Source organism: Aethalodelphis obliquidens, unplaced genomic scaffold, assembly GCF_003676395.1.
Source record: "Aethalodelphis obliquidens isolate GAN/ISIS:26980383/991018 unplaced genomic scaffold, ASM367639v1 scaffold7, whole genome shotgun sequence".
In the NCBI taxonomy this organism is placed as follows: Eukaryota; Metazoa; Chordata; class Mammalia; order Artiodactyla; family Delphinidae; genus Aethalodelphis; species Aethalodelphis obliquidens.
Window position 1 is genome coordinate 1,678,134 of NW_020837951.1, and position 22,490 is coordinate 1,700,623.

The following is a 22,490-nucleotide window of genomic DNA, read 5'->3' on the forward strand; positions in this document are numbered from 1 at the left end:
GACCTTGGAGTGTTCAACTTAATTGCATTTCACGTGATTGTGGAGACGGCTGGGTTTTACGTCTTGTCTCCCTTCTGTATCTTTTCTCTGTCTTCCTTCTTTCCTGGCGTAGTTTGGATTCGGCGTTTTTACTCCATTTCGTCTCCAGTATTTTTGGGGGGGCTGCTTCAGGGTTCACAGATTTCATCTTCAGGTTTTCATAGTCTGCCTTCACATAAAGTGATAGCATTTAGCAAATAAGATCAGAAATGTCTTTTCCCCTTTTGGCCTTTGTGCCACTGTTGTCATTCATTTCATTACAGCCCCAGATAAGTTACTTTCACCCTCAGCAGCCAGTTATCTTTTAAAGTAATTAAAAATGGTTAGCAATATTTATCCACATATTTCCCATTTTTATTGCTCTTCATTCCCTTGTATAGATGAAGAGTTCTCAAACCTTTTGGTCTCAGAACCCCTTTACACTCTTAAATACCGTGGCCCTCAAAGAATTTTTAGAAAATCTCTCAATATTTACTGTATTAGAAATTAAAAACAGGAACATTTAAAAATATTTATTAATTCACTTAAAAGTAACAGCTCATTCCATGTTAATGTAAGCGATGTGTTTTTAATGAAAAATAACTGTATTCTCAGAAATGGAACAAGTGGTGGTGTTTTACAGTTTTGTAAGTTTCTTTAATGTCTGGCTTACCAGAAGACAGCTGGATTCTTACCTGCCTTTGCATTTCATCTGCCACAATATGTTGTTTTTATTGATGTAAAGGAAGAAAGTCTGGTTTCACGTGGATATGTAGTTGAAGAGGGGACAGTGCTTTCATAATCTTTTCAGATAGTTACGCACATCTCTTTTTGATTCTATACCAAAACTTGACAAGTGGTAGTTTCTTGAAGGCTATTTGAAATATGGAATTTGAAACTGTTACCAGTTAACTTTTTTTTTTTTTTTGCGGTACGCGGGCCTCTCACTGTCGTGGCCTCTCCCTTTTGCGGAGCACAGGCTCCGGACGCGCAGGCGCAGCGGCCATGGCTCACGGGCCTAGCCGCTCCGCGGCACGTGGGATCCTCCCGGACCGGGGCACGAACCCGTGGCCCCTGCATTGGCAGGCGGACTCTCAACCACTGCGCCACCAGGGAAGCCCACCAATTAACTTTTTAAAAAAGTTGAGATATAATTCACATGCTGTAAAATTCACTCTTTTAAGGTGTGTGGTTCAGTGGATTTTAAGATACTCACCAGGTTGTGCAGCTGTCACCACCAATCGCACACATCTTTATCATACCCAGAAAGAGACGCTGGTGCCATCCGCAGTCCTTCCCCGTCAGCCCCTGGTGGCCACTCCTCTGCCTTCTGTCTCTCTGGATTTGGCCGTTCTGAACATTTCATTTAAATGAAATCTACAGTACGTGGCCTGTTGTCTCTGACTTTATTCAAGTAGCATATTTCCACGTCTCATGCGTGTTGTGGCACTTATCAGTACCACATTCCTTTTATGGTTGAGTAACGCTCAGTCGTATAGATATGCTGAGTTTTGTTTAGCCATTCCTCAGCTGGTGGGCATGTGTGTTTTCCACTTTTTGGCTATCGTGACTCCTGCTGTGAACATTCAAGTACCAGTGTTTGTGTGGCTGTGTTTTCACTTCTCTTGGGTTTATATCTAGGGGTGGAATTGCTGGGTCGTACAGGAACTCTGTGTTTAACTCTGTGAAGAGCTGGCAGACTGTCTCCACGGCTGCTGCACCGTCTATATTCCCCCAGCAGCACCAGAGGTTTCCAGTTTTCCACGTCCTTGCTAACACTCATCTTCTGGTTTTTTGATTCTAGCCATTCTGGAGGGTGTGAGATGGTATCTCATTGTGGTTTAGATTCACATTTCCCTGATAGTAATGATGGGAAACCTTTTTCCATGTGTTTATTGGCTATTTGTAGATCTTTTTTGGAGAAATGTCTGTTCACATCCTTTGCCCATTTTAAAATTGGATTATTACTCTTTTTATTGTTGCAACGATTCTGTTATATAATCTAGATACTAGCCCAGTGAACTTTTCTTTTCTTTTCTTTTTTTTTTTTTGGCTGCGTTTGGTCTTTGTTGCTGCACGGGAGCTTTCTCTAGTTGTGATGAGCAGGGGCTACTCTTCCTTGCAGTGCGTGGGCTTCTCATTGCGGTGGCTTCTCTTGTTGCGGAGCACAGGCTCTAGGCGCGCGGGCTTCAGTAGTTGTGGCACGTGGGCTCAGTAGTTGTGGCTCACGGGCTTAGTTGCTCTGCGGCACGGGGGATCTTCCCGGACCAGGGATCGAACCTGTGTCCCATGCATTGGCAGGCGGATTCTTAACCACTGAGCCACCAGGGAAGCCCCCAGTGCACTTTTTGTACTCTGTTGTAGTAAAACCTTTCTTACATTTTTCCTGGTCCTGTTACTCACGATTCTGTGAGGCCTTGTCGTTGGGAACATTGTTTTGCTGAGTTGTATTGATCTTCCCAACGTCACATTTCACGATATAGTATCAAAAATGACATTCATTAATAGCACCACCAATCCAACCAGAAAATCCTTTCCATGTTACGAAGGTACCTAGTTTATGGCAGAAACAAATTTTCTAAAATTTTTAACTTCTAGTATTTTATTGTGAAAAATTTTAAACATGCAGAAAAGTTGACAGAATTATACAGAGAACACCCTGTGTCCACCGCCTAGAGTTTACAGTGAACATTTTTTACAGTACTTTCTTTATCACTTATCCATCCATCCATCTATTCTAATTCATTTATTTTATCTGTTTACTTTCTGGCTGCGTTGGGTCTTTGTTGCTGCGCACGGGCTTTCTCGAGCTGTGGCGAGCGGGAGCTACTCTTCTTTGCAGTGCGCGGGCTTCTCATTGCGGTGGCTTCTCTTGTTATGGAGTACGGACTCTGGGCACGCGGGCTTCAGTTAGTTGTGGCACGCAGGCTCAGTAGTTGTGATGCACGGGCTTAGTTGCTCTGCGGCATGTGGGATCTTCCCGGACCAGGGATCGAACCTGTGTCCCATGCATTGGCAGGTGGATTCTTAACCACTGTGCCACCAGGGAAGCCCTGATTCATTTATTTTAAAACTTATCAATGTTGATTTTTCTTTTGTCTTTCTCTTTTGAAAAACAAATTTTCTACATTCTTGATCTGATGTGCATGATTTCACTTACCTTTATCCTTGTTTAATGAGAAGACATTCAGTTCTGTGGCATTTCATCTGATTATAGCTTTGACCATGTCCCCGTTAACACTGATGAGTGTTTTTCTCCACGCTATTACTTTATAATTGCAATTTTGATCATTTCCGAGCAGTTGTATTAATCGCTTACGAGTGTCTCATGACAGTTCTTAGCGCTCTTTTGGTGGTCAGGGAATGTGCGAGCACCTGTTTACTTCGGGGGTTTTCAGCCAGACCATGTTATCAGCAGCATTCGCTGATAGTGGCGGCGAACTTGGGCTGCCCGTACACCGGGGACACTCAGCGCTGAGGCTGCCGATCCTGTCGTGAGGTGGAAAGCATCACGCGGGTGCCGTGGGGCGTGAGGGCCTTCCTTGCTCTCTGTGTCGAATCACAGGTCACCGGGAATCCATGTATTTCTGCATGCGTGTCACGGGTCTAAATATTACCTGCATCTAAGAGCCTGAGTTCAAACAAGTAAGGTGGGTGCTGGAAGGATGTACACACCACTGTTGGAAATCAATTTCAGTTGCCTTTTTAATGCATTTAATTTCTTCTACTTTAGGTAAATCTTAAAATGAGAGAGATAACAGAGAAAGAAGTTAAGTTAAAACAGCAGTTATTGGAAAGTCCAGCTCATCAAAAGGTAAAGGGTAAATTTCACTTCTCTGGAGCGCGCCAAGTCAGCGTTGCTCCCGTTTTCAAGAACTGTGTCTGTGTGTGCTCTGTGCTTGCTCGTTGTTCTTAGCAAGCAGGGAGCGAGTGCCCTGGGCCCCGGCCCTGGTGGCGAGGGCGCGGTGGCCCACTGCCCTTTCTCCCAGGCAGGGGCAGCCTAGTGTTGAACTTGGGAGGGTGGGGGAGAGGTGGGAGGTGTCGGAAGCTCCAGAGGAAGGAACGTAGGGTCACCCGGGGTGAAGTCAGCGTGGCGGGTGGGGGGGTTGCCCGCAGCCAGAGGTCCCCTTGGAGCCCTCACGGACTGTGAGCCCAGTGTGGGATTCAGGCGGGTAAATGTCACGTGTCCAGTGAAATGAGTCACTAACGTCCTGTGTGACCTGATTATTATTATATTTTTTGGCCGAGCACGTGTGTGACTGAATCCATGTTCTTCAAACGCGTGTACGACGTGGCCTGGCCTGGGCTGCGGGCCCCTGGGCTGCGGGGTGAGCGACTGTCCCCTTGCTCCCCTCTCTTACCTGGACCCTGGGGATGCTGTCCGTGGGCACCTCACCCTGGCCACGCTTCCGTGAGCCACCCCGCTTCCTCAGATGGGCGTGGACGGCTCGCTGAGCCCCTCCCCGAATGGCGGTTGGCTCCTGTCCTTTTTGGTGCCCGGCCCGTGCGGAGTTTCCAGAGTAGTCTTTGCTCCCGCAGAGGCCAGTGTCGCAGAGGTGCCTGGGAGCTTCCCCTGCGGTCATCTGCTAGCGCAGAGGGACGCCCCGCCTCTCGTGTGAACGTGGTGTGCAGGTGTGTGTCTCGTCTGTCCACGCGTGCGCCTGCCGCGCTGACCTCCTCTCCTGCCTTCCTTCCCTCGCCTCCCGAGCAGTCTCCCTCCAAGTGGTACTGGAAGCTAGTGCCCGTAAGTGAGCTCCGCGCGTGCGCCCAGCTGCCGTCCAGACGGCCGTCCCGCCGCAACCACTTGCTTCCATTACAGACTGCTCGTGACTGTTTGTCTGAATGTCCTCCTTGGTGGTGTTGTTGCATTTCCCGCGGGGCAGTGATGGCCCGGTTCTGGGCAGAGTAGACGGTAACGAGGCCCTCTGGAGCCCTAAGGTGCATTGTGTAGCCAGCACCCCGAGTGTGGTTTCGCCCAGTTTCTTAGGTAGACTTGCAGACAGTTTCTTCTTCGGACACATAGTTAACTTCTTTATGTGACGAACTTCAAGGTCAATGACAGGCTGTAGTCTCCTTTCTGATAGGTGCCAGCAGGAATGGCAAATCATCCAATTTGCTAAGTTCCCCTTTGGATTTGTCCTTCCTGACGTTACGGTCCGTGGTGATTTGGTCTGCAGCTCTGGCTGTGCTCCACCTGGGGACCTGTTCTGGAAGCAGAACCAGTTCGTTACACTGTTTCCCACGGAAAAATACCTGGTGCTCCAAGTGGTGCATTTTAAAATGAAGTTTGGAGAACAAATCTTTTTGAAGACTCCTTTATTTGCCTGATCCTTTAGTTTAATTACTTGGATCAAATTATCCTCAGAATTCCATCATAAAGGAGATACTGTGGATATAAAACTGTCAGTGGGATCTGCGTGAGCAGTGATATACTCTGCTTTGTAGCTGATGGATAATTTTGCTTCTCTTTGAAATACATGAATAACAAAGCGGGGGTAAGCGTTTTTACGCATATTTACGTATCTCTTAACTTCTCGAAAACTGAAGGCCAAAGAGAGAACCGTTAAAAGCAGTTATGAGCTGTAGTGAGGACACAGTCAGAGATGCAGGTGTCCTCCAGGAAGTGGGGTTTCAGATGAGACTCGTGTAAAAACTGGAGAATGTGGCCGAGAGCAGAGCGCCTGTAGGTTTCCTCCTAGCAGTTGGCCACCGTGGCTGTCTGAGCGCTTGTCTGGCTCATCGGTAGCGGGGTGACTGTTAGGCTGCTGGGGCTTTGGAGCAGGGTCCCCTCGAGGGGTGGCCCCGGCTCCCCCGACCCAGGGCTTCAGCACTTTCCCTGATGCAAACGCACACCATCCACCCTCAGCCGCGAAACCACCCGCTTCCCTGCATGCCGTGCTCGGCCCGCGCGCTGTCTGTGTGTGTGGAGACCTGGCCCGGCGTGCGCCTCGGGCTCTGCATGCGGGAGCCCCAAGGCTGGCCCCCGGGCACGGCGGCCCGAGAAACAAGTTAAAGTCCATGTCGAGGCCATTGTTAGTGGCGTGCGTTGCACGTGCACGGGTGAGGCGTGTTCTGTGCAGATGCCGGCGCTGACTGCCCTGCGCTGTGTGCACACTGCATTCTTGCCGGGGTGCCTTCCTTTGGGTTGACTCTCCTGCACGGCTCGCGGAGGTCCATAGCGGGCAGCACGGGTGGCGGGTTTTCTCCCTCGAGCTGGCACTGTGTGCTTCTCCCCTGGAGAAGGCGCGGCTGCAGGAAATGCCAGGCTCACCTGTGCCACAGGACGTGGTCCCCTGGCGGCCTGTGTGTCTGTGCTCGTGAGCGAGGCCCAGCTCCAGGGGCAGTGCCCAGGGGCGCGGGGAGAGCACCGTGCACGTGGCTTCCTGTAAAGGCAGAAGCACAGAAACCTTGAAGAATGCCTGTTTTTTACAGCACTCGGGTTCCTGACGCTTCCGTGCACTGACGGAGGGGCTGGCTGACGGATGAGACGGCATTCCGTCCGACCTGGTTTTGGGTATTTTCTCAAACGCTGTTAGTGCTGCTTCGTGTTCTCCACAGTGGCCAAGGTTAATGCTGCTAATCTGAGAAAAGTAACAGTAACGCGGGTCTTCCCAGCGTAGGCTGTTCGCCGTTTAACTTGTTTCTCATCCGCTGATGGTGCGCGGCCTCTGGCAGTGTAGACGTGTGTCCTGCTTCCTTGCCCTGGGTGTGCCCGGCCCTTTAGAGTGAGACGGCCGGGTGTCATTAGCGACTAACTGCTGTCACCCAGTGTGGCCACGAAGCCCAGTTCCCTGGATCGTGACATACGTTCCAGGCGGACTATGCAATCCAGACGTTTGGGGCTTTCCCACTTGATTGCCGTTTTTCCAAACGTCGTCCCGCAGGACTCCTGTTAACTCTAGATTTGACGGCCTGCCTGTGACGTAGGCGGCAGTGACGGCACCTCGCGCGTAGTGACCCTTTCCCTTTTCTCCACCTCAGGTGCGCTACCGCCGAGAGCACCTGTCAACGAGGCAGCCACCCTACTTCCCGTTGTTGGAGGACCTGATGCGGGACGGCAGCCACGGGGCCGCTCTCTTGGCCGTGGTCCACTACTACTGCCCGGAGCAGATGAAGCTGGACGGTGAGTGGAGCACGTGCCTCTGGAATGGACCTGAGGCTCAGGAGGCTGTTAGGATGCTCTGATCCAAACAGTCAGAACACCGGGGAGTCGCCCTGAGTCCTTAGTGCCAACCGGGGAGGCACAGAGGCGGGCAGCCCTGACGGTGGCGTGTTTGTCGGTAGCCTCCACCAGTTTTCTCCGGCGTGAAATGGGACTTTGAAATATTTGGGTAACGTGTTAAGTATTGGTGACTGTCCTTCAGTCTCAGAACAGTTGAGAGCTCGTCAGCCCTACTCTAGTTGATTTCAAACATGTAGAATGTGGTTTAGGAAAATGAGTGCAGGCCCGTCTGTTGCCAAGCCGTGAGTGACTCGTGTGCTTGGTGTTGGTGTCACCGTGTCGTGCGTCTCTGAGGTGCTCACGCCTGGCCGCGGGGAGAGGTGCGGGTGATGCCGTGAGCAGCATGGCGCCGGACACCTGTCCAGGGCCGTGCGGACAGGAGCTCTGATGTAGGTTTTGCTGAGTCCTCTTCTTTCTGGGGGAGGGAGGTGTGAGGCCCACAGATGCCCTGGCCGCTGGCCGCACGTAGAGTGTCTGTCAGACTCACTGCCGGCGCTGAGCTGACGTCGGTCCTGCTTCTGGTCCAAGTGCAGAAGTGCTGGGTTTTGTAGTTTCTAAAGCACACAGCTGACCTTGAAAGAAAGGGGGGCTCAGGTTCCAGGAGGGGGTCTCCATCTGTGATTGAAAACCCCCAGATTGGCACGTGCTGGCCCTAGGTCCGTTAGGCCTCTGTCCCCGTGCGGCCTGGGCCGTGTGCCGCTGAGACCTGTAACCGGGGCCCTGGAAAGGACTGGGGAGGCTCCCCTGCGGCCAGGGAAGACCAGGAGGCTCATCTCGGGGCGGAGGCGGAGGTCGTTCCTGAGGAAGTGAGCTGCCAGGCGAGTTCGTTCGGGTCCAGGACTCGTTTGGCGGGAGTCAGAGCAGAGTGTTGCCGTGTGGGAGCGCAGCCACCACCAGGGTCCGCCAGACCCGCAGAGGAGGGGCCCTGCCACCACCAGGCCGGCAGGCGCCGCGGACCGACCTGGGTGAGGAAGAGCCCTGAATGCGAGCGCAGAATGTTTAAAATGCCGACGTGCGGGGCGCTCGAGCGCGCGGGGCTCCCTCCCCTCGGCCCTCCGCCCGCTGCGTGTGTGGGTAGGCAGTCCTGCCTCGGGCTTTGTCCAGCCTGTCTCTAACCTGTCCTCCGGGGCCTCAAGACAAAAACAGCTACGAGGGACAGAGAGCCTGTGCTACCGAGGAAGGGAAAACCCACGGCAGGATGTGAGTGTCGAAGCTCATTGCGCCTAATAGCGGAACGTCAAAACGGGGCTTTAAAAACGACAGAACCACAGGGTGGAGTGACCGGAGCCAGGCTCACGACTTGCCTTGCGGGACCAGGCTGAGGAAGCAGGGGAGGGCAGAGTGAGGCCAGAGGGGCCTTGAACACACGGACGCAGGCAGGGCCCAGTGCACCAGCTCGTAGGGGTCGTGCTCTTTTAAAATGAGGAAGCCTGGAGGCCTTTACAAAACTGGGCTTGATTCAGGCCACGGAAGAAACCTCGACGGATTGCAGAGAATTGATAGTTCCTCACAACACAGTAAAACGAGAAGTCAGTAACAAAAACGTGCAGCGTATTTCTCCAAACCTTTAAAATTGTTAGTGCTTAGAAACCAAAGAAGATATTTCAGAATAGTTCATGGATCAAAGTAGAAATTACAGTGGAATTTTCTAGTGGGAGCTCTGTAAGGGCAGGCATTTTTATCTGTTTGTTCACTGATACATCCCAACCGTCTAAAATAGCGTCTGGGACAAATTTGATCAGGTATTTGTTGAATTAAATGGATAAACGACGTACATGCCAGAACCCACAGGACGCAGCTCAGAGTGACGGGTGAAGGGAAACGTCGCCTCAGTGCAGTCTGGACAGTAAGGAATTTAAGAATTAATGAACCAGGTTGATCTCAGCGCATTCGAAAAGAACATAGAAATGAACCCAAGACAGCTGAAGGAAGAAAAATAAAGAGTAGTCTTTCCCCTCTGGTCAGAAATCACCCCAACACATGGAGGAGACAGGCTGAACTGCAGGTTCCGTCCTGAAGAGGGCGGCCCGCCTGGGCTCTGGACAAGCCGCCTGGTGAAGGAGCGGAGTAGAGGGGTGCAGAGGAGGCCAAGCTGAGCGTCCCGGGAGGGCTCCAGAGCAGACGTGCAGGCCGTCTTTGCCGGGGTTATTCCGGCACAAGGAGCAGAGCATGGGAGGAAGGGCATAGGCTCTCTTTCCTTCTTAACATGGGTTGAAAATCCTGTGTAAAGTTCTAGAAAACAAGAATTGAACGGCTGAGCGTGTTCTCCTGTTCATCTCAGGAGGCACAGACCAAGGTCTGTTAGAAGCCACTGCCCGTTTGTGACGGATGCCCTTGGCCTGCCGCTGACGTGCTCTGACCCCACAGAGGTTCTCGACCCCGGACTGTTGCAGTCAGGGGGACGGGAGGGGGTGCCGTAGCCCCAGCCCTGGCAGGGTGGCTCTGTCCACCTGCCCCGCGCACGGTGCCAGCTCCTGGTGAGTGTTGGGACCCACAGAGGACCTGTCTGTAGTGCTGGGGAATAAACGCAACAAAAAGATGTGGGACCGTGGGAAAAATCGTGAACTCTGCTGTCGGGTGGGATTTAAACTATATTCTTAGATGCCAAGAAGCAGTATAAACATTGTGATGTCCCCTGATCGTTCATGCGGTTGTTGCGAGTCCTTGTTACAGAAACTGACAAGGGAATGTAAACATTCATGTGGAAGACTGGAGGCCAAAGGGACAAAATGGGTGTTTTGGAGACTTTATTTTTATTTTCTGCTGCATTGGGTCTTCGTTGCTGCGCGCGGGCTTTCTCTAGTCGCGGCGAGCGGGCGCTACTCTTCGTTGCGGTGCGCGGGCTTCTCATTGCGGTGGCTTCTCTTGTTGCGGAGCACGGGCTCTAGGCGCGCGGGCTTCAGTAGTTGTGGCTCGCAAGCTTAGTGGCTCCGCAGCCTGTGGGATCTTCCCAGACCAGTGCTCCAACCCGTGTCCCTTGCGTTGACAGGTGGATTCTTAACCACTGCGCCGCCAGGGAAGTCCTGGAGACTTTATTTCGATGTGAGTTTACTTTTACAGAGAAGGTGCAGGAATTGGTGCATACTTGTCCCCAGACTTTCCAGCCGTTACATCTTGTCACGTTTGTGCTCTTTCTCCCTGAGCTAGTTGGGAATAACTGGAGAACAAACACATTCTTTTTTTTTTTTTTTTTAAACTTCAACAACCTTTTATTACCAAACTCACCCAGGGTTAACCCTTTAACCCACCTAACAGCAAAACAGCATCTCCTACAGGATCTAAGATGGAGGTGCACACCTAATAAAGATTGTCTGTTAAAAAATATATATATATATATATATATATATACACACACTTAAAAAAGTTTTTTTTTTTTTTTTGAATAAGTATTTTTTAAAAAAAGAAAATTCAGGCTTCCCTGGTGGCGCAGTGATTGAGAGTCCGCCTGCCGATGCAGGGGACGCGGGTTCATGCCCCAGTCCGGGAGGATCCCACGTGCCGTGGAGTGGCTGGGCCCGTGAACCATGGCCGCTGAGCCTGCGCGTCTGGAGCCTGTGCTCTGCAACGGGAGAGGCCACGGCAGTGAGAGGCCCGCGTACCGAAAAAAAAAAAAAAAGCAAAATTCACCAGTCTTGTAAAAAAAAAATTCCCCAAGTGATTTCAATCCAAAAAAACCAAACTCCAGCATTGGCATCTGTGCCAGCTCAGAAACCTCAATGCAGGATGCACCTAGCAGAAAAGCATTTCCTCTTAAAAACAATCCACCTGTCTCCTTCCTGTTCAACGTGCACAGCTTATCCCTAGAAATACCCAATAACTGCGCAAACAGGACCCAGTCACGTTCCCCGGCCTCTGCCTGTCGGTGGAGGTTCCCACCAAGGACTGTTCCTTAGCGATTTTCACCTCGACTGCAGTCAGGAAATTGACCCCTAATTTCTGAGAACTTGCAGAAAGTCCTCAGGCTTCCTGGGGGCTCCGTGAAAGATCGCGGGTCAGTGTACCTGACCGAGATGGGAATGCAGGCTGGGCGAAGGGGGCCTTTTCCAAATGAAGACACCCGACACCTTCAAACCTGCAGTTTAACCTACCAGGTGAAAACTAGTAGCAGCTGGCCCTGCCCAAAGAGTGCTGGTCTCCCTGCTTTACCCATAAAAGTAGTAATGAAGAGGAGGAGAGTCCAGCGTGTTTGACCTCATCTCCCTGCCAGGAACGTGGAGCCATGGGCGGCGTCCTCCAGGCCGAGGGCTCAGGGGAGCTTTGCCACTATCTGGCCGCTCCTGGCAGCATGACTCATGGCTGCTCCGTGGACACTGTGTTCCCTTGTGCAGCGTGCTTAAGAATTACCAGGGAGGGGACTTCCCTGGTGGCACAGTGGTTAAGACTCCACGCTGCCAGTGCAGGGGGCCCGGGTTCGATCCCTGGTCAGGGAACTAGATCCCGCACGCATAGCTCAACTAAGAGTTCGCATGCCACAACTAAAGAGCTGGCGAGCCGCAACTAAGGAACACACGGGCCGCAACCAAGGAGCCCGCCTGCTGCAACTGAGACCCAAATAGACAGACAGACAGACAGACAGACCCAGCACAACCAGATAGACAGACAGACAGACCCAGCACAACCAGATAGACAGACAGACAGACAGACCCAGCACAACCAGATAGACAGACAGACAGACCCAGCACAACCAGATAGACAGACAGACCCAGCACAACCAGATAGACAGACAGACAGACAGACCCAGCACAACCAAATAGATAGATAGACAGATAGACCCAGCACAACCAAATAGATAGATAGACAGATAGACCTAGCACAACCAAACAGATAGACAGACAGATAGACCCAGCACAACCAAACAGATAGACAGACAGATAGACCCAGCACAACCAAACAGATAGACAGACAGATAGACCCAGCACAACCAAATAGACAGATAGATAGACCCAGCACAACCAAATAAATAAATAGATAGATTAAGTATTAAAAAAGAATTCGCAGGGAAAGTATGTTTTCAATTTGACTTTGTCACTGACGGATACTTGGATAGCAACTTCTAGAAAACTGCTCAGAGGACCTCTCCCGGGGTCACGGTCACAGATCCTTCCAGTTGACGGGCCCTTCGCTGGCCTTGGGCAGCAGCGCGTTGATTTGAGAGAAATGTCTGCACCCAAGGAGCCCTCTGTGCACCGACAGCGGGGAGGGATGCGCGGCCTGTGGCACTGCCTTTCTCCTGAACGTAGGAGCCCCAGAGCCAGAGACAAGGCCTCTCGCAGTTGGATTGAGCCAGGATGCAACGGTGCCGGTGAGGTGCTCCCAGCCTGTGTGAGAACTGGCCTGATGTGCTGGGCGGTGAGGGCAGCAGTGAGCTGGAGAGCACCTCGCTGGCCCATCTAGGTAAACCTCCGTGACCAGGATGAACAAAACCGTCGTGTCTGCAGACAGCTCTGTATAAGTGTTTCCCGGACTGCGCGGGTCTGGGCCAGGTCTGGGCCAGGTCTCTGACACTGAAGCAGAACCCGTGGGCTTGATGGGGTCCACGCCATGGATCTTGTCCCAGGGTGGCGGCCTTCACATGTCTCAGGTCGCAGGTTTGGGTCCGTGTGAAGACTTGGTGTGGGGCTTGCTGTGGTCTTCTTTCTTTCTTTGTTTTTTATATTTATTTATTATCATTCATTTATTTATTTTTATTTGGTTGTGCCGGCTCTTAGTTGCGGCAGGCGGGCTCCTTAGTTGTGGCCTGTGAATTCTTAGTTGCGGCATGTGTGTGGGATCTAGTTCCCTGACCAGGGATTGAACCTGGGCCCCTGCATTGGGAGCGTGGAGTCCTAACCACTGCGCCACCAGGGACGCCCTTGGTGTTGTTTTCTTCTGTCCAATCCAGGCTCTGGCCCAGCATCACCACCCTGTTGCGGGTCCCATCTCTGCTTCCCTGTACCTGGAGCTGAGTCCCAGCCTTTCTCAGCCCTTCTTGCCCTTGACGTTTTCCAGGCATGCAGGTCGCTTAGTTGGCTGACTGTCCCCTGTTTGGCTTTGCCTGGCGTACCCTCCTGGTGGCCGTCAGGGCCTGGGTTTCCAGCAGGAATGATGCCGCAGGGATGGTCCCTGGGTTCAGGTGGCGTGCGTTGGCTTCCTCCTCTGAGATCGCCGCTCTTTGCTTTATGACCGACTAGTGATCGGGGAGTGGCTTTGGTCTCTCGTCGCGCTTTCACCCCAGCATTGGCATCTGTCGGGAGTTTCTAGCTCTGCTGCTTGTTCTCTGGTGGGTCAGCACTCCTGTGCAGAGGGCTGCTCTCCTCTCCTCTGTCGTTATTTATCTGCGTGGTGATTTGTATCAAGATGGCCTCGTGGATTCTTACTTTACTCAGCGGATTATGATCCACGACATTCATTGTTCTCTTGCTTTGTCCCAGATTTCAGACAAGTTGTGATTTTGAAGAAGAGGAACATGGGGTACTTGCTCTGCAAAGACCAAGTTTTGTTTAACTTTACATCCGCTAAGTGCAGGGGAGCCATGCAGAGAGGTCCGAACAGTGACTCTCTGTGGGACCCCAGTGCCTGGCGTGGCCCACGGCTGGGCAAGGGGGACTGGCCAGCGCAGAATGTGGGGCACAGCGCCATCTGCTGGGGGAGATGCAGTGAGACTCCACCCACAGGAGCCAGACGCTCTTCCGTGGATGAAAGACACAAACCGGAAAAGCAGAATTTTAAAACTTCGGAAAGAAAATAGAGGAAAATATTTTTATGACATTGGTGTTGGGATGGATTATTTAACTTACAAAATAGCCAAGTAATAGAAAAGATTCCTGTGTTTAACCATATTAAGATTCACTGTGGCGACAGAGGAACATCACAGACAAAGCTAAGTGGGAAAAGCCGTACCCGTGAAAAGGTGTTTGCAGCAAATGTAAAGGGACAAAGGATCGTCACACAGCTGTTCTGTAACCGTAATACAAAACGAATTCCCACAAATCAGTGGGAAAAGGATGAACAGCCCAGAGGCAAAACAAGAACAGGTTTTCCCCAGAGGAGGAGGTCAGGGCGAGCCCGCAGCAGCAGGGCGTGCACCACTGCAGGAAGGCAGAGCGGGCCCAGCGGGGTGGCCCGGCTGAGAGGCCCGGGGGTACGGCGGGGTGGGACGTGGCCAGGCGATGGTCAGGTGTGGGCAGCACAGCTTGCAGCCCCTTCTGGGAGGGTCGCCAGCGCAGACGGCGTGCAAGTTTGGTTTTTCTGGCATTTTACGTACTAGTGAAAATTGTGGAATCCTAAATCGCTGTTAAAATGGGTGACTGAAATCTGCCCACAGCAGCGGAGAACTATTTGGAAACGTAGTTCTGAGTTTGGGGAAGACAACAGGCTGCAACGTGACAGGCGGTTTGTTGTCATGAATGTAAATTGAAGACAGCCAGGTCGGCAGCGCACTGTCGATGTGATTTATGGGCAGAGACCATACGTGGTAAAGACACCCACACGAGCCAGGTCACGGGCTTGAGGAGAGGGGTTGCCTTGGGGGGAGGCGGGCTTCACCTCTTGTGATGCTCTGTTACTGAAAGAAAGTAAGACCTGGGTCGGAGAAGGTGTGATGTTAATGTTTGTCCCGTCTGGGTTGAGAGCACACGGGAGTCTGTTCTTTACATTTGTAATGTTTCATAATCTGAATTTTAAAAAAGAAACATTTCTTAGCAATATAAATGTGCACAGTTACTCAACTTATAGAAGTTTTCTCTTGAGAATTCATAGTGCTGGGGCGTCGCCGCACAGGACAGAATTCATACGTAGATCCCGGTTGCTGTGAATCCGTGTGCGCGTGAGATTTCTAAATCGCTGAAAATGATTTCTTCTTAGGAGTAAAGTTATTTTAAAATAAGTGGTGTTTCTCAGTCCTGTTTATTTATTTACAGGCAAAGCTAAGTCATCAGTATAGCTACCTCCAGTTCAGTCTGGAGTGGTATCTAGGTGTTCTAGTGGTTCCTGTCTGAGGGCAGGCCCACCTCCCCCCACGGAGCCTGCTCAGCGCCCAGCGTGGGTGTCTGCGCTGCAATTCTCTGGGTGAGGGGCTGGCATCCTGCAGAGCAGCGTAAAATGGGCAGTTGTCCTGCTACAGGTGCAGACAGGCAGCAGAGGAGGACTTGTGCTCTGCACAGCTCCTGAGTTTTGTGATTAGCAGTGTTCCTGTGCTTCCCTGTGGATAAGCCTAACACTTCCTGTTTTATGCTCCCCTCCCCCAACCACGGAGATAACCTCCCTCGAAAGGAGCTTGGTTAAATGTTAAGTGGCCTATGCCGCCAGGTCCTTTATAAACTGAAAGGTGATTGTTACCATTCCTATTGGAAGCCCAGTCTTAAAAGTTTAGGTAATTATTGTGTACTTTTTAGATGTTAACAATTAAATTCAGGTCCTGGAGATTTCTCCTGTCTTTTTCCTGAGTGTTTTCTTTCTATGTTTAACATTATTTATAATACTTGTTGTGATGTTTAAATCTGTTAATGTTATTACCTTTTTAAATATCACTTCTACCTTTATTTTAATTGTTTTTCAGTAGAAAACTGTATGTATGTGTACACACACACACACACGTATGTGCGCACACACACTTATGAAGCAGAATGTCTTTCTAATAAATTGCAGTTTTCTTTTTATCTGTTAGATATATGCTTGAAAGAGGTGACGTCGATGGCGGACAGCCTGTATAATATTCGGCTTCTGAGAGAATTCTCAAATGAGTATCTGAACAAGTGCTTTTATCTCACTCTAGAAGATATGCTGTATGCTCCCTTAGTGTTGAAGGTAATAATGACTTATTAAAAACACATTTTTAAAGCCCTGTGTGAATAAGCTCCTCACTGTGTCCTTGATTTCTCATTTTCCTTTTAGCCAAACGTTATGGTTTTCATTGCCGAGCTCTTCTGGTGGTTTGAGAATGTCAAACCAGACTTCGTTCAGCCCAGGGATGTTCAGGAACTGAAAGATGGTGAGTGACAGACTTTCCGTAAGTGACGGCTGTTTCCTCTAAGGGAGTCGTGGCGCAGCACTCAGAAGGTGCGCTTAACTGGTTCCTGGTTTTTGTACGACAGTGGTGTTTAAGTGGTTTCTTTGGGGAGGACAGAGCGCTGTCACCGTCTGGGCCCCTGTCTGGTGCGCCGTGGTGGTCACGCACAGAGCTCCTCCAGACTGTGAGCTGGGGGTCGTCCTCGTCCGTCCTGGATCCTGGCGTCAGGATCCAAGGGCGAGCAGGAGACGTTGGAGAGAAGGTTCCAGGTGATTCTGACGGACCTCGGGCAGGAAGTGCTCTAGTCCGTGATGCCAATCCTCACCCTCCACAGCTTTGACTTTTTTGCCCCTAAAACAAGGCAGAAAAAGATCTGTTTTACCACAGAGTAAAACGATCTGCCAGCCTTGAGAATCTCCAAAACTTTAAGAAGATGATACGCGAGAATGTTTTCATGTCCTTGGGATTTCTTACAAAGAATATAAAAATCTTAGCCACAGAGGCAAAGATTGATAATTGGCCACATTAAAATGTAGACCTTTTTTTCATTAAAAAATGAAAAGAGTAAAAAAAAAAAGGAAATCAAGTAGCTACCAGGGGTAGAAGATCCTTGTCATATACCTACAGCAGATACACAGTGTCCAGAACATATCAAAAGAAGAAAAAGACAAACCAATAAAAAGAGCAAAAGACTCGAACAGGTGCTTCGTGAAAGCAGGACTCCGGGTGCCTAATAACATTATGAAAGGATGCTCAGCCTTATCGGGGATTAAAACAGAAGTGGCACACAGATACCCCCCTGCCACGTCGGCAGAGCAGACGGCCAGGGCTCGGGGCAGTGGCCAAGGCGTGCTCCCCTGCCCCTCATGTAAGACCCCTGGGCAGTGAGCGGTCTGGCTCTGGAGTCTGGTTCCTGCTGCCGGGACTGTCCCTGGCACTGTCTTGGGCCAGCCTTCTGGGGAGCAGCCTCAGAGATGGGGTCCCTGTTCAGACGGGAGCTTCGGGCCGGGCCTGATCTCCTCACCTGAGCCCACGGGGGCCTGAGCTGAAGTGACCACTGAGGTGCTCAGTCACAGGCTGGGCTCAGAAGACCAGGTCTTTCTGCAGCTGAGGCAGCTGCCGCCTTGAGGGTTTGGCCGGCAAGGCGTCCTGGCGGCTGCACCCCCAGGGCCCCGGCGACGAGGCCGCTTGTTAGTTGTCCAGACGCAGCCTCCAGTCCCGGTGCTCGCTCTTCTACTCTGTGTTGGTCTTTTGACCTTAGTACTCATTTTGGTATAATATCTGTCGTATTCATTACAGAATACACTTGTTGACCTTGAAACCATTTTATTTTTTTGGAGAAGTTTTGGTTTCAGGTAAAAAAAAGTTGGGTCTTTAGTGCTTATAAAAACGGATTTATTTTTAGAGTCTTCTTGCTAGTGTTGTAAGTGTCAATAACTATTTCTATAAAATTGTTCCTGCAGCTAAATCAGTATCGCACCCGCGAAGCGCTCGGCCTCCTGTTCCCATCTCCAACGCCACCAAGCGCAGCTTCCTGGGCAGCCCCGCGGCCGCGAGCCCAGCCGATCCGCAGCCCCCCACGCAGCTGCACCACCTGCACCTCGAAGAGCCTGAGCTCTTGTAAGTCTGTCTGTTCTCGGGACAGAGCCGCCACCCGGCCTCCCTCTTCCTGCTGGTTTACAGTTCCCGTGGGGATTACCTTTTCTCAGGGGGGATGGCAGGCCTGTGCGGAGTAGGTAGTGAGAGGGCCTCCTGTGGCCCCTGCTCCCCCGGAGGCGAGCAGGGTAGCCTTAATGCGAACTTGAATTTACTGTGAAAACTTGAAACCTGTTGTATTACAGGCCGTAACCAGAGGTCAGTACGTCCCCTAGCTGCAGTTTGGATGTTTATTCCAAGTTTGAAGTCCTTGGCACATTTTTGGTTCATTTTTATAATAATTAATTTTCCCAAGGAATCTGTGAACTTCTTACAGGTTGGTGTGGATTCATGATGGTCTCCATAGCTTCTTACGCCTTTGTTTTTGAACTTGAAGATTGGTGAGGTAGTAATTTTTCTCTCCCATCCTTTCTCTATTTAGGGGGAAAGGGGCCTCTGCCTTTAGCCCATCGCATCCGTTGTTGCCACTGAGACAGAAACAGCAAAAGACAATGCAAGGAGAGGACCCTGCTGGTAAGGAGCGCCGTCTCCCCTTTGCCGGCTGTTTCCCATCCCTCTCGCTGGAATTCCTTAATATCATGGCTCTCAAAATACATAGACTCATCGTGGCGTAGTAATGTTAGTTGAGAAAACTGTGGCAGAGCTTGTTTTGATCTTTATTGACGTACCTTAGAATTCATAGTCGTTACAGTGAAAGTGTTACTGAGACATAATGAATCACACGGAGCACACAGAAAATTACTGTTGTCTTTTGCGGCAAGAGCTTATACGTTGACATCCGCTCGTTATCTCAATGGGCGTTGAGGTCATTTAATTGATATCGACGTGTAATTAACTGATTATTTTCATGACCCTGATCACGGTTGAATTACACACTGCCTGTTATCGAAACTACGAAAAATGTTTGTATTGTGGTTGCTTGCTTTCCTTAGCAGTTTTGGTGTACTGAGTTATGGTGCATTTCCTTGAGAAATGGTTATTATAGTGACAGAATTTCAAATCATATAAAATCAGTTACTTAATGCTGAACATAAACTGTTTCCTCCAACTGCAGACCAGCGACACCGATCTAATTCCTTAACCCGAGTCGACGGTCAGCCTCGAGGGGCATCAGTAGCGTGGACAGAAAAAAAAAACAGGTGACCTACCCGCGTTTCAAATACCTTTCTACTTGACATGTTCGTTAGTCTGACAGAGCAGTGCCCCAGATGTGGTGCAAGGGCCCCTGGGGCCCACGGAGTCCCTTGGAGGTCAGAATTATATCCGTAACAACGCTGGGATGTCACTACGTTTCCCATTCTCAGGGCCTCGCCAGGTGTGGGATCACAGCAGGTTGAATCAGATCAGACACGAGCATGCAGCCAGATGTCACATCTGCAAGAATGTGAACGATCCCACTGTTCACACTCTGCACTGGTCTGTTTTAGAAAATATGGCCACTGCTCATGTGATAGATTTCTCACGGGAATTTTTAATCATTTTAAAAGGATCTCAGCTTGAATTTCTGAAGTGACAAATATTGATGAATAAATAAAACCTCTTTGGGGTCCCCAGCATCTTTAAGGGGAGCTGGGCCAGAGTGTCTGAGAGTTGCTGGACTGAAAGGCTCTCTGGTTTTCTTTTGCCCGGGAGAGGGTTTGTTTAAGTCTCCCGTGTGTAAGATTTGGATTCTCTCTTCTTAACTCGCGTTCTCGTCACTCACGAGCTTGCGTAGCCTCTCGTGGGGACGTGGCGTGTGCAATGGCTTCTTTCCCCACGTTGCAGGCCTGCGTCTCAGCCAGCGCCCTTTGCTCTCCATCACGCTGCGAGCTGCGACGTGGACCCAGGCTCTGGCGACAGCGTCAGCCTGGCCCGCTCCATCAGCAAGGACAGCTTGGCATCCAGTGTCATTCATCTGACCCCGCAGAACCAGCCCCAGCCCGCAGCCCTCAGGACCGATGGAAGAAGCCTCCTGAACAATGTCAGTATTGAGGACGAGGGTGAGGAGCTCCTGGCCATCGTTAGGACGGATGCGGCTCACCAGGGTGCCGAGCCCGGCCTGATGGCAGGTGCCAGGTCTCCCCAGAGGCTGGCGGATGCCTTAGAAAGTCAGCCCGACAGTTTCTTCCTGGAGCCACTGATGCCGGCCGTGCTCAGGCCAGCCAAGGAGAAGCAGGCGGTCACCAAGGAGGATGAGTGCGGAGAGGGGCGGCCGAGGGGCTTCACGTCCAGGAGGTCCGGCGAGGGCCACCAGCCTCCTGGGCGGAAGAAGGCGCCTGGCAGTCACGTCAGTCGAGACTTGAATAGGACTTTCACCCCCATCTCCTGTTCAGAGCTTCCCATGGGCTTCGGCCCCGCGCCCACTGAGGCGGGGCCGCAGGCAGCGGGGGACGCCCGTGGCGGGCCTCCGGCCGGCGGCGTTTCCAGCCTGCCGTCTTGGGGACTGCCAGCCGACGGCTTCTTCCTTCACCTGGGCAGAGCCGACGAGGACGTGGAGGGCAGGCTGTCCGCGAGCTGTGCGCAGAGCCCCTGCGCCCTTGGCCCAGAGGCCTGGGCCATCCTGAGGCAGGACTCCGACTCAGACATCACAGACCTGGAGGGGGCCGAGCAGGCCTTCGCCGGCGAGGACTGCCCCGTGCTGGGGGCCGGGTACGCTGGGGAGGAGGAATCGGCGAAGCTGCAGGAGGACCTGAAAGTGAAGGAGCACGAGGGCAAGGACGACGCCAGCGGCCGCTCCAGCCCGTGTCTGAGCCAGCTCAGCAGCGGCTCCGTGGCCGGCGGGAGCGTGAAGATGACCAGCTTTGCCGAGAAGAAGCTTCACAGGCTCAACAGCTGCGAGACCAAGTCGAGCACGAGCAGCTCCCAGAAGACCACGCCCGACGCCTCGGAGAGCTGCCCGGCCCCGCTGACCACGTGGAAGCAGAGGGGCGAGCAGAGCCCGAGCTGGCAGGGCGGGGACCAGGCCAACCTGCTGGCCTCCGAGCTGGTGCAGCTGCACATGCAGCTGGAGGAGAAGCGCCGGGCCATCGAGGCGCAGAAGAAGAAGGTGGAGGCGCTGTCGGCGCGGCAGCGCCTGAAGCTGGGCAAGGCAGCCTTTCTGCACGTGGTCAGGAGGGGCCGGGCCGACGCCGCCCCTCGGCCACTGAAAGCGGGGGCCTCAGCGGGAGGGCACTCTCAGCACAACGGGGACGACCTCGATGGCGTGTCCCGGGTGGGAGACCTGCTTGGCAAGGAGGAGGGCAGGGGAGACCTCCTGGGGCCCCCCGACCTGGACGGAGAGGACCTGGCTCTGGTCCAGCAGCATCAGCGCAAGGACCCCGCCGCCCTCCCCGAGCTGGAGCGGAGCAAGGCGCTGTCAGCGGTGCTCCTGGAGGCCGTCGAGGGCGTGGACGTGGGCGTGGACCTGGGCGAGTGCGACCTGTCCATTGAGAAGCTGAACGAGACCATCAGCACGCTGCAGCAGGCCATCCTCAGGGTCTCCCAGCAGCAGGAGCAGCTGCTGCTCGCGTCCCCCACGCTGCCCGCGCCGGGCCCCAGGAACAGCTCCCAGGACCCCAAGGTCAAGGGGGCCATACACTTTGGCGAGCCGCTCTCTCCGACGGCACTGGCCGGCCACCGCAAGGCCCCTCGGCTCGGTCCGGGTCGGAATTCCCGTTCGGGAAGACCGGCCGAGCTGAAGGTGCCGAAGGAGCGAGCGCAGGGTTCCTCCCGAGGCAAGGCCCTCACACCTGGTGTCGAGGCCGCCCCTCGCTTACGGTCCTTCTCCCCCCGGACGCCCTCTGACCCGGGCTGGGACGGGGTCGCCGACCCTGGGAGTGACCCCCACGAGGAGTGCTGCTTCGCCGGTTACAGGCTCCACGATGAGAACAACCAGCGGACATTTGTCTCGGCCTCCCCCAGGGATGCCAGCGTCACCTCGGAACAGATGGGCTTCAGGGAGGCTCTGGAAGACGGCATGAGGGGGGCGGGGCTCGCCACCCTCAGCGGGCCAGGAAAGGGGGGCGCGGCCCTGGACGGGCCCCCGAGGAGCAAGGCTAGCCTCATCGAGGTGGACCTCTCCGACCTGAAGGCCCCCGACGATGACGGGGGGACAGAAGGCCGCCACAGCTCCGCGGACCTCGCCAGCGAGGGCGACCAGAAGCCGGGGGTCGGCTTCTTCTTCAAGGTAAAGCGCTGGTGGCATCTGTGTCACGTGGCGGGCGGGCGGGCACGTCACCCTGGCCTAGTCGTGAGGGCGTCACAGAGAACCTAACCTCTTCTGTGGAGGCTGAGGAGAGACGCATGCGGCTTCATGGCCGCGTGGTCTCCGCAAGGACCCAACTCGCCCTAAGCCGCTGGGAGCGCCTGCTTGCGGGAGCCTGGCCGTGCGCCAGCAGACCTTGACCTTGGGCCCTGAAATGGGAGTTCTGACTTGTTCTCGTGTGTCACGAAATGTTTTTCTTTTGATGGTTTTCCAACCATTTAAGAGTGAAAAAGCATTCTTAGTTCGCAGTCTGCAGAACAGGTCATGGGCTGCACTTGGCCTTTGGGCCAAGGTTTGCTTCACCCCGTTAGAGTCCCGGCGGGCGTAGAAACTTCAGGAAACGTTTTTGTTTCTCTCAGTGCCTTTCTTGTAGCGTTTCCTTCAGG

At 52.7% G+C, this 22,490-nt stretch overlaps 1 protein-coding gene and 1 pseudogene across 7 annotated transcripts in view; one reads left to right on the forward strand and one right to left on the reverse strand.

Moving 5' to 3' along the window:
* Positions 1–22,490, forward strand: part of CAMSAP1 (calmodulin regulated spectrin associated protein 1) — a 55,857-nt gene that overhangs the window by 24,659 nt on the left and 8,708 nt on the right. For 5 of the 7 annotated variants that reach the window (XM_027104315.1, XM_027104310.1, XM_027104311.1 and 2 more), the window contains 8 exons: positions 3,752–3,832; positions 7,000–7,141; positions 15,885–16,024; positions 16,112–16,208; positions 17,690–17,846; positions 18,304–18,395; positions 18,937–19,021; positions 19,647–22,026. In XM_027104315.1, the coding sequence (XP_026960116.1) occupies positions 3,752–3,832; positions 7,000–7,141; positions 15,885–16,024; positions 16,112–16,208; positions 17,690–17,846; positions 18,304–18,395; positions 18,937–19,021; positions 19,647–22,026 (3,174 nt within the window). Of the gene's footprint in view, positions 1–3,751; positions 3,833–3,967; positions 4,651–6,999; positions 7,142–15,884; positions 16,025–16,111; positions 16,209–17,689; positions 17,847–18,303; positions 18,396–18,936; positions 19,022–19,646; positions 22,027–22,490 lie in introns of those variants that run through there. The other 2 variants (XM_027104316.1, XM_027104313.1) reach the window with 2 other exon arrangements.
* LOC113620197 (uracil-DNA glycosylase pseudogene) lies at positions 12,332–12,869 on the reverse strand (annotated as a pseudogene).